The sequence below is a fragment of the Anas platyrhynchos genome, chromosome 1 (genome assembly GCF_047663525.1).
Source record: "Anas platyrhynchos isolate ZD024472 breed Pekin duck chromosome 1, IASCAAS_PekinDuck_T2T, whole genome shotgun sequence".
Lineage (NCBI taxonomy): Eukaryota > Metazoa > Chordata > Aves > Anseriformes > Anatidae > Anas > Anas platyrhynchos.
In genome coordinates, this window is record NC_092587.1 from 60,814,022 (window position 1) to 60,836,707 (window position 22,686).

Consider the following 22,686-nt stretch of genomic DNA (forward strand, 5'->3'; position numbering starts at 1 on the left):
GACCTAACGCTAACAGTCCCCACTAAACCATATCACTAAGCTCTACATCTAAACGTCTTTTGAAGACTTCCAGGGATGGTGACTCCATCACTTCCCTGGGCAGCCTGTTCCAATGTCTAACAACCCTTTCGGTAAAGAAGTTCTTCCTAAGATCCAACCTAAAACTCCCCTGGCGCAACTTAAGCCCATTCCCCCTTGTCCTGTCACCAGGCACGTGGGAGAACAGGCCAACCCCCACCTCACTACAGCCTCCTGTAAGGTATCTGTAAAGAGCGATAAGGTCGCCCCTGAGCCTCCTCCAGGCTGAACAAGCCCAGCTCCCTCAGCCGCTCCTCGTAGGACTTGGTCTCCAGGCCCCTCACCAGCTTCGTCGCCCTTCTCTGGACCCACTCAAGCACCTCGATGTCCTTCTTGTAGCGAGGGGCCCAAAACTGAACACAGTACTCGAGGTGCGGCCTCACCAGAGCCGAGTACAGGGGGCCGATCACCTCCCTAGCCCTGCTGGTCACACTGTTTCTTATACAAGCCAGGATGCCGTTGGCCTTCTTGGCCACCTGAGCACACTGCTGGCTCATATAACGTGGATCTTATTCATACGTTAACCTGTGTGTAAAGCACTGTGTGAGCACAACTTAATGGGAGAGGTGTGCTGGCCTGCATGTGGCATGTGGTCAGTGGGGCATGGTACATGCCTCTGAGCTCGTCAGGAGAACATGATTCATGGCTGATCACAGGCAGCTGACAAACACATGGTGAATTGGACCTCTGGCTACCTCATACCAGAGAAAAACTGAGCTGTGCTCACTCGCTCCCCCCCTGGGGTTGGCAATGGAGGTGCTCCTTGTGACAGGAGGCATTATGGCAGGCCTCTGCTGGCAGCAAGGAGCTCAGCAGGGCTGCTGCACCCTTCATGTGGGGTATGAGATGTGTGTGCAAGTTAGCACAGCTTTTCTCAAAGTCTGTGCAGAGCTCAGAGGTGCTGGGGTTGGCACTGGGCCTCTGTAGGGAAGAGGCAACAGCCGGGCTGAAGGGTGCCTGCGAGAGGTGCACCAGAGGCATCTGCGTGGGTGCAGCTGTCTGGGCCCTGATGTCAGCCTGAGCAGAGGGAAAATATGTTAAGTAAGGGGATTTTTTCTGTCTGATGATATATAGGTAATAATTGTGAGAAAGCCGCTTTTTGTGCGCATACATGGGTGCCTCGAGGTCTGCACACCGTGCTTTCCAAAACATAGCTGTAAGCCAAGCTTGTTCCACCTTTCATCGCATAAAATCAACATCCAGTCACTATGTAAAAATCTTTCATTTGACGTGATCAGAAAATGATTATTTCTGTGAGTGAAGACCTTGTTCTGGCTTTATTAGCCATCTCCACGCCAAGGTCAAGGCTAGGCACTGACAATAACCTGGAGATATTTCAACGAGTGCTAAAGGGAAGCAATGGGCTGGACCCTATTAATGTCAGTGGGATCTGCTCTCCCCCACCTCCAGCTTCTTCCTTTCTTCTGGAAAAGGGTTGTAGGCTGTTGGATCAGATCCACCTCGGGGGAGCCATCCCAGGGTCAAGTCCGTGTGACTGATGGGGTGCTCACGCTGCCTCTGCCTGTGCTGCCCTGGCTGGTGGCCTGGTAACTTGTGGTGACGGTTTATATCAGGCCTCAGCCTGGGCCTCACTCTTTAGAGCTCTCCTTTTTGGGTACTTTAGCAGTATTAAGTAATAAATTCCACTGCGAGTTGTGTGTGAACAGGAGATTATTTCCGGATTGTTATTTCATTTCTGAAATGGAGCTGTTCAGTTTTATCAGGAGGATTTTGATGAAGCTAAATGAGAAAGAGAAACCCCTCTAGCAAAATATCTCTTCTTCTGAGCCCCCTTTTCATCTGAATCTAGGAACATGAAAGTGCAAATCTGTCTCTTGCTGAAAAAAATTCATTTGTGTTCTAATTTGTAATAGGTCTCTGGGAGCTGCAACAATTTTTCTTTCTCTGCAGATTTATCCTGAACATTTCTCAGTGGTCTGGAACTAAATGAATGTTTCAAGTACACTTTGCTTTCTCCTTTCTTACCCCTTACAAGTGGTACAAGGGTATGGCTAGGCTGGCTGCTGACCAAAATGAACTGTGGAGATCAAAGTGTTAAATGTGAGTCAGAGACTATCGTGCATTAGAGAGTGAGTCAGCTTTGGTTTTAAAAAAAGACATTTTAAAGAAGCAGTTTGGAAAAAATGCTGAATGGAAATATTTCAGAAGAGTCTCAGTCTCTGATAGAAATGGAGATTTATTTATCTCCATGAAGAAATGATAGCAAGCGTTGAAAGTAGTAGTAATGATGAGATCACTCTAAATTGAAGCTGCTGCTTTGGGAGTATCGTGCCCAGTGTCCTGGGTTAGTCTTTTATAGCAGAAACAGCAGATATGTTAGGTGAAGTAATAGATCAAGGTCAGCGATGCAAGCTCAAGTCAGTGGGTGCCTTGTTTTACATGGTAGAGGTGTCAGAAAATTATAATTAGTGGGATGTCCAAGGAAGGAGAAGAAGACTACAGTGCTACCTGGCTGAACTGGCTCAGTGGCCTTTGGAGCTGGGCCTGGGGGTTAACAAGTGACTGTGGAGGCTTCTTGCTGCCCTTTGGCCAGCAAAATCTGGGCAGGCTGCAGAAGGCGGTGGTCTTACCAACATCCAGAGAAGAGATTTCTTTGTGTGTGCAAAAGCTCCTCCATTTTGGTAGGAGGTGTTAACAAGACGTGTGTATTCAGGGAATGGAAAGATTAAAGAGTTAACAGATATCTATGAAAGCACTATACTCTTCACATTTTTTTTTTTTTTTTTTTTTTTTTTTTTTTTTTTTTTTAATACCTGTTCCTTACCATATTTCATAGCTTTGCCTTTTTGGAATAGGGACTATCAGCCCAAAGGGATAATTCTCAGCTGTAAAGCTGGAAAACACCAGCAGTAAGGAACTGATGATGTGTGACACAAAACAGCAAATGAACCAACTAAACAGCCATCCAAATTCCCAACAGAAAGGACAAATTGACAAAAAGCAGAAGAGTTGCCATTAACATGGGATATGAAGTATTGCTGTGCACTGCAAATTAAGTAAATTTATTTCTGAGTCCAATCTGACTTTATGTGTGGCTGTAAGCAAAGCTCCTAATGTTTATAAGATGAATATAGTAGCTTCTTCCTACTCTTGTAAAGATGTACCAGCAAAATGTGGTAGTGTATTATTACACTATTACAAAGGTAAGTGTTATGTGCTTTGCCAGACCTTGTTACCTATTATGAAAGGCTACAACACTTAGAGCTTTCAGCAAAGTCACAATGGTTGTTATCTGAAGCAAAGGCAAGGGATTCTTGATTTTGTACTCTTAACTCTTGATGCTCACTGTCCTTGGAGTTATTTAAAATAAGGATTTCAAGAGGATCTAGGAATTGTGTGGGTTTTTCTTGCTCTTAATTTACTTGCTGTCCTGATGTTCAAACATTGTCAGGTCCTCCATGGAAACAATAAGCTAAGGAGGTTTTTTTTTTTTTTTTTTTTTTTTTTTTTTTTTTTTTTCCTTTTAGAAGTAACAGCTACTCATGCTTTGACCTAAATATATATTAAAAAAAAAATAAAAAAATGGGAAGGGAAGTGGAACTTGTTGATATGACAGCAGTTCCAGTGACATCTCAGGAGTCACCTCTTCCCCCTCCTCCATCTTTCTTTCCACTCAAGCCCACTGGGGCAGCAACAGGGCACATGCATCTGAAGCCTGCCAGGGTCTACTGCTTTCCTGCTGTTGTGCCAGGCAGCTCATGCAGTCGGCAAGAAAGTTGGGCACCACGTGTTGGGGGACAGGAGGTGCAGGAGCTGGCAAAAGTCCTCAGGGATGTGGGACCGGTGGAAAGACAAGCATCCTTGGAATACACGGAGGTTGGAAACTTTTATATATATTTGTGTGTGCAGATCTATATAGACCAAGTTTTCATAGTGTGGGTGTCAATGTGCTGTCCGTTATGTGTGCCAGAATAGAGTTTATGTAGTAGAGGAGCAACGTAGTTACTTAAGGTTAAATGGTTCACCCTGTTGCTTTCCGACAAGGCAATTTGAATGAGGAGCTAAAGGGGAATTTTCTCTTGAAATGCCACCAAGGACTAAGTGGCTGTAGATGGATGGTGTGGAACACTGGAAGTGCTGGCGTGTGACGAAGGACTTTGCAGGCTCTGAATAATGTTACACTTTTAATAACCTCTTGTGAATGTATGCTTTCAAGTGCAAAAATTTTTGAGGGCTTTTGTCAAGGGTGAGAGGACCCAAATTTGACCTGCTCTGGGAATAAAGTTTGCTTTAATGCTTCTGCAGTTCTCATTCCCCATGCAATGAGGGTGTGATGTTCTGAGCACGGCAGATGCTCTCTGCTGTTGACCCGCTGGCAGCAGGCTCAGAAAGCTGGGTTACTTTGTGACTGCTTTGGTGCACTGAAGCAACCTTTACTCCATGCTTGTCCCTCTGGTTACTTGGTTGGGTAGATCCAATGCTCATGTTCAATGGTTATTCCCCATTTGACTTCCACCAGCGGGTGGAAATCCCCAGAGCTGGATTTCCTGTTTTCCTCCTCCTTTTGTTAAAATGAACTGGGTTTGAGTGCCTCGAACTTTGCAGTTTACAACACAAAACTTTAATGTGTTCTGAAACTCCTTGTGGACAGGTTGTTTTCCACTCTTACTGCAGCCATATCACAGTGATTTGGAAGACAGTGGTGGGGAGTTTGTAGAAGGGAAGCTCCTAATAAACCACAGCACAGAGGGCATTAATAGAATTAACAAAATAACTTGGGACAAGGGAACCCCAATTATTAGTTCTTAATTATTACTGACTAGTCATAATATTGGGTGTAGCTCTTTGTAAATGTGAATTCATAACTTCATTGTCTTCTCTCACCTGCTCAGCTGGAAGAAGCAGCCCTACAGAAGGTTTGACACTCTTGCTCTGCTGCCTCAGGGCCATTTGTTACTGAACTCACTCCTGGGCAGGCACTGAACATCACAAGTCCCCTCTGTCCTGTGTTCTCAGCTATTAAACCATCATACTGTGTACTGTTTTATTTCCCCATCAGCTTGCTAGTGCCCACTTCTTATTCTGGTTCTTAGACTAGTTTGAGCAGGCTTCATCCATGTCTCCTCCCATTTCATTCTGTCTCAGCAGCATCTGCCACTTACAAACAAAATTATAACGGACCCATTATTAAAAATTGTAGGATCAATTTATTCCATTTTGTGCTCAAGTCATGTCTGTTTTGGTGTCCATTAAGACAGTTAGACTCCCAGTGATTCCCATTGTCACTACATTGGTCCTTACTGCCTAGCTGTGGTTTTAGAGCATATTTTATTGATTTTTGGGTAGATATGTATGACTATGAGCAGCTCTAGCTGTAGCCCAAGACTGTAACTTGCTTATGGCCCTTATATACATATACTTATTTTCAAGTTTCACCAAAGTGTTTTTTATCATTTCTTATTAATTTTTGTTATTTCTTATTTATTGTACAGCTGTGACAAGAGTTGGCTGTGTAGAACTTGAAAGTGGCATTACATTTTAATTTCACTGAAACTAACATTTCTCTAAGTTAAAGTGATTTTCTTAACTGAGTTTATAAGCAGTCAGTGTTTGTTCTTTTTTTTAAAGCTGCCAAAGGTCTAATGCCATCTAGCAAGAAATCAAATTTTATGTAACTGAATAGAATGCAGCAAAGTTGTTCAGGGTCTTTCTCCTAATTATAAAAATAAACAAAATTATTTAAGTTATGACCCAAAAGCCATAAAATTCAGCCTTTTGATTGCATTGGTTGTGAATTTTATTCTTTAAAAATGTAGTAGCTATCTAGCAGTGAGGTTTTTACTGGGGAAAATTTCTATACACAAAGGGGGAAAAGTCATTGATAATGATATGAAGTAAATGCATTTACTACTCATATTTGTTATTGTGATACAAGAATATAGGTCTATATGCTTTTCTTTGAGTATGCCTGGGACAGAAAACCTGTTTTATTTCATCCCAGAATGTACGTATATTGGAAATAAATATTTGGCTTCTTTCTGTGAGATAGAATGCTTCAGATGCACTGTGGTCCAGAGCAAGATGTGTTGCTGCTTTAGTTTTCTGCTTACGTGTCTGCCTGTGCTCTACACTTCTCCCTGAGAAGATGTGGCAGGTAGGGACAGACGGAGCGTAAGCCCTAGGAAGTGGTGAGTTTGTGTGTTTTATGGGAGGAAAAAGGAGGGAAGGTGTTTTGTGTGGGGTGCTGTATTGTTTTTTTCTGGTAGGTGATGTTTGAACCTCCTGAGGACAAGATTTTTCAGCTCTGTCTCAGAGCCTGCTCTATAGCTGTACCAGAAGATAGGGCTGAGTTGAGGGACTGGATGTGTTGCATGTTCTGACTTTAAATAGAGGCCATGTTGATGATGGTAGCTTTCTCAGAAATAATTCCTATGGGGATGGGAGGTCAAAATGCTGCTAGAGACATCAACCAGCTGATTTTGAAGCCGTTATTTACTTAACCCCCCTGCCAACCATGCAATTCTTCTCTCCTTCTCCCCTCCTCCAACCATCCTCTGAATCTCAGATCTCCATCTCTATTTCAGGACTTGATTGATCACAAACTTCCTGAAATAAGAGAGAAGGCTCAAGGAGGATGTTAAATTTGGATATTCAAAGATGTTAATTGCAATAGAACCAATTTCCTGATGAGAGCTCTTCTCCACAGAGAAGTGGTCTCATCATTGTAGAAACACCACCATAATTAACAAGAGCTGAGGCACTTATTGGCAGCTCATCACAGACAGAGGCCCAGGTTCGTGTGTGTCCAGATGTTGGTATCTTGTTCTCTGGCAGGAGCGATATCTTCAGGCTCAAAGACGAGAAATCATGGCAGGGTGGCATAGCTGCTGTCACCGTTACTGCTGATGCCTTGCTGTTCTCTGAACAACTCAACTTGCAAGTCTGCTGTCCACTTAAAAGGTCCTATAAGCATAGTGTTTAAACATCTCTGAGCAAAATATTCCTGTGGCATCGCTGGGGAAACCTGGAGAAGTGAAGAGGGTAACTTTTATCTTTCTCCTGGGTCTTTTCTCCCTAGTTCTGTTTTCCTCTGATGGTGTTTTATGTGCGATGCTTACGCTGCACATTTGGACACTGAGAGGAAGATAAATGCTCTGAGTGCGGAACAAAGTGAATCCAACTCCTGTTTTCCAGAAAGCAGAATAGTGCAGGGCAAATTAGAAAACTGTTCAACTGGAGACGGTGGTTGAAAATGCAATTAATGTAGGGATCTTTCACCCAAGACGGATGCAGTTCAAATCCTCTTCTAGGTCTCCAGCAGGGTCACTCGCTTATGCACATCACAGGTCAGTTGGATCTGAAAGTCACTGCTGAAAAAAGACCTTGATATTAGTGTAGGAAGAAATGGTCCATGTCAAACGCAGCTGTACTGATTGGAAACAGCAGAGCCATTTGTGCAAAAAGTGAGGCCATTTGCACTGCTCTAGGTGTTTCTAACAGGTTGTTGGTGGTTATGAAATGAAGGCGCACAGAAGTATGCTTTGGATGTGAATGTTGCCTCTTAATCAGTGCAAAAGTGAGGCAGAAGATTTTAAGAACTACTGCGTTTGGTGCTAAGGATGCAGATTCCCTTGTCAGCTGCCAGCATTAGCAGTCTGTCCCCGTTCCTGCCCAGGTGACCTGTGGCTCACAAGCCCCTGTCTGAGGTAACTCTCTGATCTGGGCAGACAAGGCTCCATGCACACATCCCCGAATGTCAGAAACACGTGTGCTGGCTCCTGCCACATCCTCTTTCCGCACGCACATCCCACTTGCCCCCACCTGTCGCCGGTCATGGAAGAGCAGGAACAAAGGCAAGTGTGAGCATGTGAGCAGAGCCACTAATCTGAGCAAAGCCCCAGCTCTGGCAAAGGTCTGTTTTCCTTCAGTGCCAGTTTTTCTTTGCAGCTCGTGGTCCTGCTGCTTGCCAGCACAGGCAGTGGGATGCTGGGGCCAGAACAGCTCTTTTCTTGTCTTCTCTCAGCATCCTGTTCACTCACGGTGATCACACGCTGCCTGCACAGCATCCATGCTCTGGTGAGAACTTAGGGTACCAGCTGGTACCCTAAAACCTGAAGAGAAGCTTTTGTTATTGCCTGGAACTCCTTTAAAGGAGGAGCAAATAGTGACATACAAATCCCTTGTGTGGCACCAAGCTTGGGCCTGCTGAGGAGGCAGTAGGCTGCAAAAGCAGCCCGTGGGACATCATGCCAGTGGTCTGCATGCCACCTGCAGGTTAGAGCCAGACCTCCTATGCCTCATGCACACCTAGCTGTGTCCTCTCCCCACCACATGCCTGGTCACGGCTGTTATTCTGCAGGTGACAAACCTCGACTGTACCAGGAGCTGCACCGGGGGATGGAGAGGGCTGTACTGCTGCCCCAGCCCTGTTTGTCCTGGTGTCTACCTGCTCACACCAAGATACCTGAGAGGAGCCATGCACACGGGTGAAAGCTGAGCTCATTTGGGTGGGTTTTGACTGGCTCTGTCATCCCGGGATGGGGGAGTGCAAGAACTGTGGGTGGAAAGTTGGATGAGAGAGGGTGGTCGGGGGAGTATTTTACATATGTGCAGGACTGTGTGGTTTAATGCATTGAGTGTGTGTTGGAGGTGAGGAACTAGAAAAAGAGAAGTTATCTTAATAAGCCTGAGTCACTGAGAGTGGGGGTGGTGGCAGAGAAGTCTGAGTGCAGCAGGAATCCGTAAACTGAGGAGGACCCTGTGAAAGTGGGCATGGGATGCGCTGGAGAGGGGAAGCAATGAACCAAGCTCTGTGCCAAGCTCTCGCAGCGAAGCCCTCAGGCTCTTTGCAGTACCCACCTATTTCATTACTGCTGCTTGCCTTATGAAGTTTATGAAAACAGAGCATGCAAAACTCCAGAGTGACAGGAAGTCTAATTTCAAATAAACAGCAAATGATTAATGCTTCCTGGATAAATCTTACCCAATTTTCCCCTTGTCCCCTGGTCACCTCTTTCTAGTTCAGATATGAACTTGGGGAGGCTCAATTGTATTAGCTGAGTTTCTTTTAAGGTTGTTCAGCTGTGAATCTCTGAGCAAACCTGGAGGTGGGAGGCTCATGGCATTTGAAGCAGAAGAAAGAACCCCCACAATGTTTTAATGCTGATTCGTGCACTCTGCCAGCCTGGAATAAGCATTACAGAAAGGGGGCTAGAAAAGCTACTTGGGATTTCTGCGTTCACCTCTTTAAAAAGGCAACCCTCACAAAGAAATTAAAAAATAAAATAAGGGGGAAAAGAAAGGATGAATTGAAAAACTGCATTTATGAAGAACAGAGACCATGTCTATCAAGGAAAAGAAACTTCTGACAGAAGGCAGATTCGTTTAAAATAGAAATTTGCAACAACCTCAGCCAGAATAAGAATGAACCTTAGTAGAACTTCCAATTAATGTTTTATTTGCTTTTTCTTCGGTTTGTGAGCTTGACCACACATGCATAAATATCTCCAGAGAAAGGTGTCTGAGTGCTGTTTCCAGCCCTCTGGGAGTTACAAGTAGGAGGAATATTGAGAGGTCCAGATCCAAACAGACTGCAGTTTGGCAGAGAATGGGCTAGGGTGGAGACACTTTGCATTACCAGAATTGAATGTTTGACTCTTCTCCTGAACTGCACCTAAACCCTATACTGTGCATCTTTTAAATTTAAGGGTGTCTAATTCAAGAAATTATATACCTAAAAGAGGTGGGTAAGGAGAGGAAACCTAGCTACAGTCAAGCTGAACAGATGCAAGAGCATCCATATGTGTTGGGCAAGTAAGGGGCCTTATGTGCAGTAATGAGGCAACTAATTGTAAAATCTGCTGGAACAGCAGCTACTCCTCTGTCTCTGGCTTGCCTGAGCTGCCAAATCTTTCAGCTAATCTAAGATCTGCCCAGGTCTTAGGTGGAATTAGATGGAAATCATCAGTACAACTTCTTTTGAGCTGCCCCCTTACCCTCGGGGAGCAGGCTGATCCTTACAAAATCTTCCATGGGGACAGGACTCATACACTGGTGAAAAGCCAGTGAAGATGCCCGGCTGTGCCCAAATGATCTGAAACTGATTCCTCTTCCATGGTGTGTGTCGGTGTGAACATTCTGGTTTGCTAGCCTGTTTAAATGTTGTATGCAGCATGAATCCAGCCTCTTGAGCTTCCTTTTCTTCCTCTTCTTTTCTATCTCGACATTAGTAACATTCTAGGACTTTTTTTTTTTTTTTTTTCCTCCATATGAATGAATGAGATCAAATCATTCTTTCTCTGGGTATTATACGTATATACATATATTTCTGCTAGAAAGCATTTTGAGGGGAAGAACAGCTTCAGAATCAGTGCATTTGCCGTATGCATATACCTACTGAGACGGAAAGCATGGCTAGACAATTGTACATGATGTAAAGCCAGACAGCTTTATTCCTTCGCCCAGCATCCCTCACCATTTTGGTTCTTTGAATCTCTCAAGTGAATACATGGAGGGGAAAAAAAAAAAAAAAAAAGTGTGTTTGAGTGGGAGCTATCACCTTCTAAGCTGGCTGAAGACCAGCTGAAACAAGGTTTGCTTGTGACCTACATAGTTCTGGCCTGGATCTGTGGTCCGTGAAAAGAAAAAACCTGCTTCATGTTAAAGAGCTCTAGGCCACAGCAGACACCTTCTCTTTTTGGTGTTTCTTGTATGCTTAGGGTATTTTTGCTTTCCTTTTTCAGTTTACAGCTCTGAAATGTCTTTTCAGGGCTGTCCCCTCCTGAGTGGCATTAAAATTGCATTGCTTAAGTGGAACACACTGATGGTGTTGATTGCAGGAGATGGGAGGTGTCATTGGAAGAGTTGGAAAGCTTTCATCTAAAATAACTGTGATTGGTCTTTGTAGCATTTGGCTTTTAAGCTGTGTTACCTTACCTGTTGCTATCTGCCTTGGCTTTGCTTCCTTTCCTATCTACTGAATCTGGAAAACACAGAGGCCTAGTTCGCTCCCCTGCACTATGGTGGCTGCCTCTGCTACATTCTGGATTTTGGACTTAAAAAGCTCACAGAGAAGGGTAGAGGGGATGCAAGGAGGGTTGTCAAACATACTCTCCTCCTTTTGATCCCTATTTTGGGGGAGGGAGGGTTAAAGGGAGGAGAGGGGCCGAGCAGCCCATGGAAGAGAGTACTGATGCTCGCTTATTTAGCAAGCAAAGCAGATAAAGTTCCTATGGCAACTGGCTACCAGCAGAAGTACCTCAAGGATTTGGGGAGGAAGGGGGGATGATGAAATAGTGTAGCACAAGGCCCCAATATTGTGAATTAAGAGCTCTTTGCAGCTGCAACAGCAGCAGCTTCTCTGCTGAGGAACATCCCTTCTGTGTAATCTGCACCAAAGGCAGAGGACATGTTCTCCATGTGGGTTCAGCTAGGCCTTAAGGTCAAGAGGCAGAGTATTTCACAGGTGGTCCTGGAATAAGTTCCCTCTGTAGTTTGAAGGAGTGGGAAATTGCAGGTGATGAGAAGGGAGATGGCTGGAGCTTGGGGGCTGAGTGGCAAGTGCAGAAGGGGCATTAGTTAGGGCCTGGGGATAGGATGTCTGCTCATCACTCCTCCTGGAGGTCTCAGTCGCAGTGCTTCCACACAACTGTCTTGGGAGCCATGGTTCCTTCTCCTGACCCAGTAAATGCCTGAAGAGCAGCTTTATTTTCTGGCTTTCACACCACCCCATCTCAAAATCAGAGGAATACATGCATGTATAAGCTTGCTCTTACAGCAGAAAACGTAGTCTTTGGCTGTTGTGGTGATTCTGTTGTTGTTGTTGTTTTGCTACATTGCTGTAGTAGCTCCAAGAGCCTGGGTGCTTGGTGCTTGTGCTGTCTGCTCACTGCCAGGCCCCCTAGTGACAACAACATCTCTCACCAGGTATTGCGGGTTTCCCATTTGGAACTAAAGCACCAAAGCCTGCAGTCGCTCAATTCAGGGAGTGAGAGGAGGCTGGAGGAGGTTAAGTGTAGCTCTTGTTTAGATCAGCACAGCATGGAAAATAACCATCTTTGTACAGCCTCGAGCTTCTGTACTGGAGGTCCTACTGAATGGCTCCCTGATCAACCCCAGACCTGGGAGGTTGATTGAGAGATTTCCTTAATTGGATTTTGTTTGTTGTTGATCTCACTCTTTTAACTTTTTTTTTTTTTTTTTTTAAATAATTCATTACAATCATGCCCTTCTGTCTGCTGAAAAACACACTTCATGCTGAGGGGGAACTGTATTTTTCCTTTGGTGTCTGGTGGTGGTTGTAGCTTCCATTACAGCACACATTACTGCTGAGCAGTGGGCACGGGGCAGCATTCCCTGCTCATCCCCATGTGCATGTGCACACATCACTTCATGCCAGTAAGGCTATGACAGGTAGCTTATCAATCAGATTACTGCTGGTAAAATCCAAAATTGGGATGATTTTGGTATCTATGCCTTTAAATAGCAAGCTGTAAGCTTGTCCCACCAGAAAGAAGGATTGTGAGAGTTGTAAGGCATAGTACATGCCTGGCTTTGTGAGCATTGGCTATCCAGGTTTAAATGATATGGTTTACCCCAGGTGAGGAAAGCAGCTGGAGGGTGATTGATGAGAGAAGACTGTAGCAGGGCTGAGGCACGTGTGGGGAGCTTGTAGACACATAGAGGGATGGAGGAGTGTTGGGAGAGCCCCCGGTGTCAGGGACTTTAGTCCTGATCAGAAAAACTTGTGTCCAAAATGTTGATGGGTCTTGCCTGTTAGTAAAAGGATGTATCCTAGGACAGTGAAGAGGGGAGAGGGTGGATGGGGAACATATGGGGAAAGGAAAGGGTAGGCGACAGGAAATGCACAGTAACATGAAGAAGAGAACATCTGAGCCTAGAGGAGGCTGATGTAAGAACCTGAAATCTGGAAAGTGAAATGTAATGAACAGGTTTGATACATGGGGGGAGAAAGGGCATAATGCGCACTGTGTGGGTAGGAATGAAATGGGGGAGTAAGAAGAAAGCAGGCTAAAAGGGGAAGGGAGGAATGATTTGCAGAAAAAAAGGAGCTGGGTGGGACAGGGAGAGATTTCAAGGCAAGGGGAGGGAAGGGGGCTGATGGAGAAAGTAGAAAGTAGAAGGCAGGGAAAGAAAATAAGTGCAAAGTAATGAGAATACTGAATTAGAAAGAGGAGCATGGCAGGAGGTGGGGAGGGGGGTGGGATAGCAAAAGGTGCAGCAAGAAAAAGGAGAAAAGAAAGTCTTATTAGCTAAGGAAAGCAAAGGTTTTTAGAGAGACAAAGCATTCATTTAAAAATAAGATGAGGGGGGAAAAATAAGGTTAATTGCAGAGAGCTGTGGACATCAAAAATGTCAGAAGAAAGATAGAGCTATAAAAGGAAAAAGTGTGGGAAAAGTAAAAGGAGAAAGAAAAAAGAAGCAAGAGCCGAGGGAGACAGTGCGTGTTACTCTGCAGACGCTGTGCCATCAGGAGCTCCTCAAATAGACACGCTGCTGTGAACTCGCTTCTCCAGCTTATCTTTGTTTCCCCCCAGAGTCTGTAAAATCCCCATCTCCACCTAGATAGGAGGGCAGGGCACAAACGCCTCTCCCGAAGGAAACAAAATCTCCACGGCTACGGGGTATGCCCATCTTGACACACAAAGAAAAATGTCCTCCAAGCCACCTCTGCCCATACATTTACAACATAAATTTAGGGTTAGGGCACACTTTAATTCCTGTTTCCTGTGCCTTCCTGCCATTTAAAGAGTGCCCTTCTTGTTTGCTGCCTGGGTTACGTACATGCTCCTTAGCGATTTGCACAGAGAAGCAATGGGTATGTTGGCAGGGGCCTCAAGAAGCAGATGCGGTCTGTGCATCTTGAGTGGCTGGCAGACTGAACCACACAGTACACGACCCTGCAATGCTCAAAACCTGGCCTGTGACCAATGCCCAAACAGTCCTGGGAGGGAGATTATCATCATTCCCTTTCACTTAGCTTAGGGGCAGTGATGAAAAGCTGTTAGCTGGAGCTGGACAGCCAGTAATGGCAAAACCCGGGAGGATGTGTGGGATTCTCCTGCGGGTCCATCGAGTTCTTGCAGCAACAATGATGTGTCTCAAAATGCCACCATTTCTACGCCAGACCTCGCAGCATCTCACGCTTTGAATGAATTCACGAGTGCAGCCTGTGGCATCTATTTCTCCGTCTTTCTGGTCTGCCTGCAAAGCAGCACATTAAGGAAAGCTGTGATACGTACCCCAGGCACTCACTTGTGGCTCAATTCTGTCAGAGAGGGAAGTGCCTCCTGTGGAAATGTCAAATACATGCTCCAGTTCATAACAACTGTGAAGAAATTTTCCTAGAGGGGGTTGCAGCTGTGCCACCCCTCTGCCCACCCGAACCTTTATAAGCTTCTGATATTTACAGTCAAAAATTGAGTGAACAGAGTAAGTGGTGGATGGGCAGGGTGAGGCCTCAGGAGGCTTCAGCACGACAGTGTCTGCGGGGCTCTGGCTGAGCCATTTGTGTGGAGGCTGACACTGGTGTTTGTAAGGTAGGTTTCCTGTCCCAGGTTTAGTTTCAGCCTCCTTCTGCCTTTCTGTCTGTGGGAGGTGTTCAGGCCTGTATACAGGTGAAAAACAAACCAACCAACCTCTTTTTTAAAAAAATGATGTTTGAAATGATGGTGGGAAAACAGCAGAAGGGGAAAGAGAAAGGTCTGTGTGTGGTGAGGGGAGCAAAGGCTTGGGTAGAACTATGCTGGCCATTGGGACTCATCCCTAGAAGCACAGGTAAACACTTAGCTGCTGCAGAGTCTGAGTTTGTAGGGAAAAGTATTTTGAATTTTTGTGTATCACGAATTGTAAGGAACTCTTATTTCCCTGTGGGTAAGATTAAGCCGTTTAGCAGCAAGTCTGAAAAACTCACAGAAGTGGCACGAGATGCTACCAAGAGGGCTGTCAGGCACTGCCAGCCTCCTGAGTCCCTGCAGTGGTGGGGATCCGTAGGTGAAGGTACCCAGCTGAGCTTGAGGAAATGCATGGTGCTGTCTGTTATAAGGGAAGGCAGAAAAATCCTGATGGCTTCTGCTGCTCTGAGCTTGGGGGAAAGACGTTGCTGGTGCCAGGGTGGTGATTGCTTCAGTCATGGGGGTGTGAGCAAGGCAGCAGCCAGGCAGCCGAGGGCCTGACCGTGCGGTTAACAGCACCCGCGTCCCCACCCAAGGTCTCCAATAGTGGTTTTCCATTGTAAGAAGGACAATCAGCGTGGAAATTAAAGGAATGTAAGATGGTATTTCCAGCCTGTGACATCCATTAAATCTATTAAAGTGAGCCAAGAGTTATAAAGAAGGTTAATTTGTTCTCTTACAGAATCTCAAAATAATAGCATAATCTATTGAGACTCCTAGCGCTGATCCCTGCTAACTGCCTCCCACTCTTTTGGTGGCGTTAACCACTTCATGCAAGCCTGGCAAAGACAGGGAAGGTCAGTTGTTCCTACCTGATCCCTGGCTCTCCCCTACTGCAAAGGGAAGCTGCTTCTTTTTTTTTACCTCCAAATGGGTTTTATCAATCTCCCATTGGTATTATTGCATGCTGCATCTAAAACTTCTCTTAATTTTACTGCGAGCCTTGCTGCTTTGTGTTGAACCAGCAGTCTCGTTTGGGGGAAATTCTCTTGTTTGTTTTAGACATTAAATATTTAAAGCTTCCATTTTGGTGTATGTATGTTTTGGCTGGTGAGAAGAAAAATTGTTTCAATCCTTTGTTTTCCCCTGTACAGTGCTTGCCCTCCAGCACTGGCGAGGTAAGCAATTTTATAAAAAGGGAGCTTTTTCTGTTGCTCCTGATGCAGCTTTTCTTGGTAGCTCTGGGCTACGAGCTTCTCGAGATGAAACCTCCACCTTATGCAGATCTCTAGAGCTTTTTTTAAGAAAAAGTCCTCCTACTCCTCAAACTTGCGTGGCTTTGTACCACTATTCTTTCTGTGTGCCTGCTGCCTGGCACAGAGCTGTGCTGACGTTTGGTTTAGGTTCTTTTCTTTTCCTCTTCCCTGTACTCTGAGCTCTTGTCATGACTGGGCACTGTCTGTGTGCAATGACAGCCCGACTATGGTAAATTGCGGGAGGCAAACAGTTTGTCTTATTGGAAGAGACATTTTTTTTTTTTTTTTCTTCTGAAGATTTGATTGGGAATTAGAACTAATTGTTTATTTTCATATAGCTGTTCTCCTGCAGTCTAAAATGGCTTTCAGGCTGAGATTACCACCAGGAAAAACAATGAGAAAGACCTGAGTGTAGTGCCACGTGCAACTCAGTCAGCTCCAAAAAGAGAGGTAGCTACTGCAAGGACAAAACCAACGCTGATACCTCAGTACGTGCTGGGGTAAAAGCCTGGCTGTGGCCGCTTTCCTTAGGCAGGATGGATTTTAAACTGCAACTCGCCTTATTTGCACTGGTGAAGCTTAGTTGGCTGCCAGCGAGTGAAACCTGGCAAACAGAAAAAGCCTATGTTAGTTCTGAGAATTTCCAGAAATAAGCATTTCACATGAGCCAAAAAAAAAAAAAAAAAAGTAGATCTGATCAGCAAAATGCAACTAATGCAACTGGACACAGTGACTAAGACAAAAAGAGATGAGCAGTTGCTCCAGTCCAGGAACAATTTGGAGCCTGTGCCATGTTGGGTTAGCTGTTGGTAAAAGGCACACCAAGCGTGCTGAGAACATCATGTGCTCAGCCTCCACGGCCAGAGGTAGAAACGCTCAGGGGAACCTTTGGGCCATCACTTTTGCCCTGCTTGAAGGCAGAAAGTGCCACCTGCCTTGTGAAAGACCGGTTGCTGTATGCTCACTGTAACTGAGCCAAGAGGTGAGCTGTATGCTAGGGTGAGCATGCCGGGGAGCCTGAGTGCATCTGGCAAAGGATGGTCCTGCACTGAGGGATTGGAGGGGGCCATGAGGAGGGCCATCAGCATGAAGATGCAGCTGAAGAGCAACTGCATGGAGGAATAGCAAACCTCTCCCAGCTTTTGCCTCGCTTGCTGGTGGACGAGCCAAGCACGACTAAGGGTTTTCCAGCTGGAAGCCTACCTCTGGCATTTCCTATCAAGGACAGCTCAGGAGATTGCCCCGGTGTCCAGAACCAAACTGGCAGTGGGGCTGGAGGCTTTGCTGCTGACTCAGTGCCCTCGGCAGCCTGTGCCTGGTGCCAGCCATGCAGAGACAGCTGTGATTCCCTTGCACTGGCCGATTGACAGCCTTTGCCCTCCAAGTCTGGCCTCTGAACTGCTGAGCAGGAGCACTTGTGCTCCACAGAGATACCTTGGGGTTTGGTGCAGTTGTGAGCTTTGCTGTGTTCTCTGTCTAGCTCCTGCACGCTGTGGTAGCAGCAAGATCTGCTCGTGACCCTTCTTGGCCCTACCTCCCGAGACCTTGGCACTAGCTCAGTATTTTGAGCTTCGTGGCTGCTGCCAAGAGGAAAAAAAGGGGGAGAGGGGGATTGGAAATTAAACCATGCTTTGCAAACTAAGCCTAAGGTTTCTTAAAATGGGTATTTTTAGCATGTCATAAAAATATAAAGCCCCACTCTTATTTTTATCCCTTCAATCTCTGCAAAATTAATTGAAAGCATTTTTACCTTGCTCTCATTTGCTTTCCTGACTTTCAGAAACTAGCTAACTTTAGGACCCAGGAGGGAGGAAAGCGTCATCAGATGTTGGCAAATGCTGGCCATGTTGTGTGTCTATTTATAGTAGGCGTGTGTCGAACCACCTTGTCGTTCTTTTCTTAGCATCAGCTGGACGAGCTCGGCTATCAATTATCCATGAAGCTGATGATAATACAAGGAAAACTATGTAAAGCAGGTGCTCAGAGGAGAGAGAAAAAGGGGAGGTGGGTGACAGGGCAGGGAGAGATGAGGTCTCAGGAACTGAAAAAAGATCCTTTTGCTCAGTCTGAAAACCCTTATTATCTATAATAATTATTAATAACAGGGGTGCCTGCACAAAGTCATTGTGACTGCTTTCAGCTGGTGCGTCCCTCCCAAATGTTATTTCCCTCATTTATTTTCATTGTGTTGGCAATCAAAGGCAGTGTTTTTTTCATCTTTGTTCTCCCTCTGCTTTTAATAGAGCTTAAGCTGGGTGTTCTCCCCCCACACTATCTGTCCCAGGTTCTGGTATTTGGGTTGGTAATAGCAGGTTCTAGTTTCCCTGTGTAAAACTGAGCCTCTGGTTTTTCTCAGGCTTGGAGACTGCACATCTACGCTTGTTTTCTCTTTTGTCTTCGTTTCAGAGAGAATTTTGCATGCAGGGACTGTGTGTGTAGAGGGGGGGGAGAAGGGAGCAAGCAAAGGGCTGCCATTCCACTCGCTGCCGATGACAAAGCCGGTTGCTAGCTATTTGTCAGCCGTTTTTGGATGGCTCGCCTTTGTTGGTCCCATCTCAGAACCGGGAAGCAGGACAGCGTGAACTCTGCTCTCAGCAGCGGCTCAGGTTCTGACACCATCTGCCACTTAATCCACTTCCAAGGAAGGGGCTGACGTCTGCGTGCATGTGCATGCACATATACGCTCCCCATGTAGCCATACATCATTTCGGCAGGCTCGCACTGACCAGCTCGCAAGCGCCACTTCTTTTATGAGAATTGGCCTTTCATGCTTCTTTCTTCCTCCCGGTTTAGATTTCCCCGATTCAGTTTGGCATATGGTGGTGGGAGGCAGGGGAAGGGGCTTATGAACTGACACCGGAGAAGATTTCCTCGAAAATTGAACACCTCCGTTTTCCTACCTAGCCTGGCTCTCTGAGGAGCAGGATTTTCACATTTTTGTCTTTTCCTGGAAGTTATGAGTGTGGGATGCATGGATTTCTTTTGCAAAAGCAGCAGGAAACAGAACAGGTGTAAATTGTCCGTGCCAGGCTCCTTGGATAGCTGGTAAGTGGGCTCTTGCAGGAGCCGTTGAATTATGAGCTGTTCAGTGACATAATGGCCAGTCTTGTTTGACTGCCGGCTGCAAGCACTGAACGCGTTTCAAGCTCTCTCTCTCTCTCTCCTTCCTCTAATAACACACGAAGAGTGACAGTTAACATCACGCGCGGTGCTGTGCTGTATCTGCTGATGTTTTTAGATGCACCTTATTCAGCACAGTTCACCGACTGCACTGGGTCATGTTTGCTCGTGGCATCCTGAGCTGAGCGCACGCAGCGCTGTGGAAAATGGCTTGATGAGTGAGGTGGGGAGAGAAGAGGGGCGTTGGGAAGGGTGGGCGGATGGCGCAGTAGGCATTCAGAAATGCCATTTTTTTTTTGCTTGTAGTCCTCAGCAGTCAGCAATTTCCTCATTTTGGGGAGTAGGGCAACGTTTGAATTGTCTTCTGGAAACCAGGATCTGGGTGGCTCTCACACCTGAGAATTGTGATTTCCTCCTCCTGCACGTGTATAACCCTTTCCTCACCACCCGAAAGGCTCTCTGTTGCAAATCTGAGCTGAGGAGGGAGGAACAGGACTCCCTTCAGAAGATGACAGTCTTTGGAGAGGCATCCCCATCCCTGCCAAACGAGGGCTTGTTGAATTCAACCTGCCTGCTTGTTGCAGGCTCTATGACAGAGCCAAGCACTGCTGTATAATGCCCCGACAAGGGTTTGACTCAGAGAGTCCTGAAGGAGCTGGAAAGCCTGCCGTCATCTGCAGGGTGGTTCAGGTCAGGCTCAGGTTGGTTCCTGTGAAATTCTGCTTTGCTTTGTGGTTAGATCCACCCCCCCTCCACTTGCCTTAGTAGACCTTTTAACTCCCTTTCCAGGCGCACAATAATGGCAGGAAATTATTTGCCCGTGACCTTCACAACAATTCCTGCATCATACTGAGTAAGGACCAGAAGAATCCTGTTGTGCAGTTGCACTTGATTTCATCAATTGCACTTAAAATGAAATAATAAAAAGAAAAGATTTCATACTGAATAATGCTCCTTAATTAGAAAAGCAAGGGAACTTCATCATATTAATTGGCAATAGATTTCTATGCAAAAAACTAGTCAGTCGGCAGTCTTTACTAAGTGCATTTTACTCCCCTCAGAAGAGAAAAATCACTTGTTAACTCTGACATAGCTTGTGGAGGTATTCAAAGAAAGGTTTATATTAATACCGTACTGACATGTATCGATGAAACCTGAAAACTTCTCTCTCATTCCCACTGTAGAAGATTGCTCTCATTTGTCACTTCTAAAGGAGGCAGGGGAATAATTCTTGACCCTCAGCTACAGGTTTAAGATTGATCTGGTAAAAGTAGAATATTTCAGATAATAATCAATTGAAGGACTTGTCTTCCAACCCTAGTTCCAGTTCTTGTGTAGGATCTCATCTTGTTTGCGGCAAGGCACCTCCAAACTTTTGGGTTATTTTTGAAATCAAGCTCTCCAGAACAAAGTAACAGTTGAACTAGCAGAACCGTGGGATGTTGCAGTTTTGTTTAGGGGATGTTGTTTCCTTCACCTTTTGTACTTGGAGTAGGAAAAATAGCCGTGGAGGAGCTGCATTTCTAAAGCCAGTTTTTGCTTGAACTTTCAGTCATTTTTCTGTGAAATAAGATCTACGTGGCAATGGAAAAAAACTGTGTTATGTGTTTGTAAGCGTTGTGCCTCATTTTGAGTTCATAGCATTTACAAAGTTCTATTTCAAGTACATTTGCTTTCCTGTAGAAAATATTTTCTAATGACTACTAATTAATTACTGATGTATAGGTCATCTAAGATAAAAACAAACCTCTTTTCACTGCCAAAACATCTCTAGGGAATTAGAAATCATTCCTTTCAGTACTAGGAAGTTTAGCTATTTGTTGTTTTCTGTTTTCATCTCTCTGCTTCTGTCTCTCTACCTGTCTTCTCAGCATGGGGACCCCGTGTTATAAGCACAGCCCTTTGCCTACGTTCCCTTGAGGTTTTCATAGACCTACCCAGGCAGAGCTGAGGTGTCACAAGCCAAGTAGCAAGGAGCTCTGAAGAAAGCTGGTCCCCTTGGTATATGTAGACCAATATTGCAAGTCAAAAGCTTGGACGATCAGAATAAGCTCCTGGAAAAATATGGAAGTCTATCTGAACCACAAATCTTAGTGTTTTGGGGTTCAGTTTCCAGAAAGAATTCAAGTGTGTGAGCAGAGCAATGAAATTTGAGTACATGTTTCAGAAGGTTCTTCAGTGAAATTCCTAGTCAAGCTTATCCAGCTCTGTTGATAGACTGAAATAGTAAGAAAACAAAAACAAAATTCCAAACAAAGCAAAAATCATAAAGAGAGCCCAGACCCCACCTCATCATGTAACATTGAGAGTAACGGTGGGGGCAGCGTTGGGTGCTGTGAGCTTCTTGCTCCGGCAGCTTGGAGTGATTCGGGCTGTCACCAGTATTGCCTGTTTGGATGATTACAGCTGGGTGTGTTTTTCTCAGTGGAGAAAATTGCTTTGCTGACTGGATAATGGGGTTTATTTGCTCATTTCCTCATCTATAAAATGCATATGTATATATGTATATATAAAAATTATGATCAACATTTCTTAAGTTGTTTTTAGACTGAATAGCTTCAGTCTCCTCTGATCAAAAGTAAAATCAGGAGTCAAATTTTTACCTGCAACTGTATAGGCAATTGGAAGGCTTTTTTTCACCTGGTCTCTAACTGATTTGCCACAGCTCCTTACAGGTGACAATAATTGCCCTATGCTGGAAGCTCTTCTGTCAGTTTTTGGTTGCCCAGTACCTTGGTTCATCCTTCCACTGTTTGAAATGTTTGTGAGAATTGACCAGAAATGCCAATGAGGGAGCTGGAGGTCTGATGGGATTCCTGAATCCGTGAGCAGTAAAGCTTCATTCTATTTTTATATTTCCAAGTTTTCAGACAGCAGCAATTCATGGTTGGATTCATGATAGCACACTCTGATTTGTGTGTGTTTGTGGTCATCTGGAGACAACGTTTCTCCCATCCCCCCCGCAAAGGATTAAAAATAAAATCAAGGTGCTAGCCTCATATGGAAATACTTGTTTCAAGCAAACATAAGATTTTTCCACCAGGATCAAAACATTACTCCTGATTACATACTCTTAGTACTCTGGGATTTTGATCTGTGTGTGCCTGTGTTTTATATAAAGCAACTTGAGAACCCGAGGGGCAGCCAGCCATCTAGGCCGGATGCTGCTCATCTCGGGTTACTGCAGGGAGTAAAGTGTGAAATAACAGAGGTGCTGATGAGGACACGGGATACATCCTGAAAAATCACCAGCTGTTCGTGACAATTGGCCACCAGTTCCACCAACGTGGGATCTAATGCCAAAACGGAGCGGCGAGACACAGGAAATATTCGTGAGATGGGTGTCTGCCCTGTAGTTGCAGGAGGGCTGCATGAGAACCTCAGGACAGCGTTGTGCTGTGCTTGGCTGGGCATGAATCCGAGGTCAAATTACCACTGCATTTGAAAGATGGAGTCTTACACCTGTCAGACTGTGGAGAATGAAATTACACAGACGTGAAGTAGCATGTAAATGCAGAATAAACTCTATATAGTGCAGTAGACCTGAGTTACTAGCATTTCCATAGACTTTGAGTAAGTGTCAGGCCTTGGAATATGAATCATGAAGTGGTGACGATAACAATTAGAAAGTTAGTATA

The 22,686-nt window shown here is 45.1% G+C and overlaps 1 protein-coding gene across 7 annotated transcripts in view; it reads left to right on the plus strand.

The window, feature by feature from the left end:
- Positions 1 to 22,686, plus strand: part of DGKI (diacylglycerol kinase iota) — a 217,091-nt gene that overhangs the window by 20,485 nt on the left and 173,920 nt on the right. Inside the window, exon 1 of one of the 7 annotated variants that reach the window (XM_072039060.1) lies at positions 18,623 to 18,973. The exons of the other annotated variants lie outside the window; for them this stretch is intronic. Within the exon in view, the coding sequence (XP_071895161.1) occupies positions 18,885 to 18,973 (89 nt within the window). The 5' untranslated portion in view covers positions 18,623 to 18,884. Of the gene's footprint in view, positions 1 to 18,622; positions 18,974 to 22,686 lie in introns of those variants that run through there. 7 annotated transcript variants of the gene reach the window in all.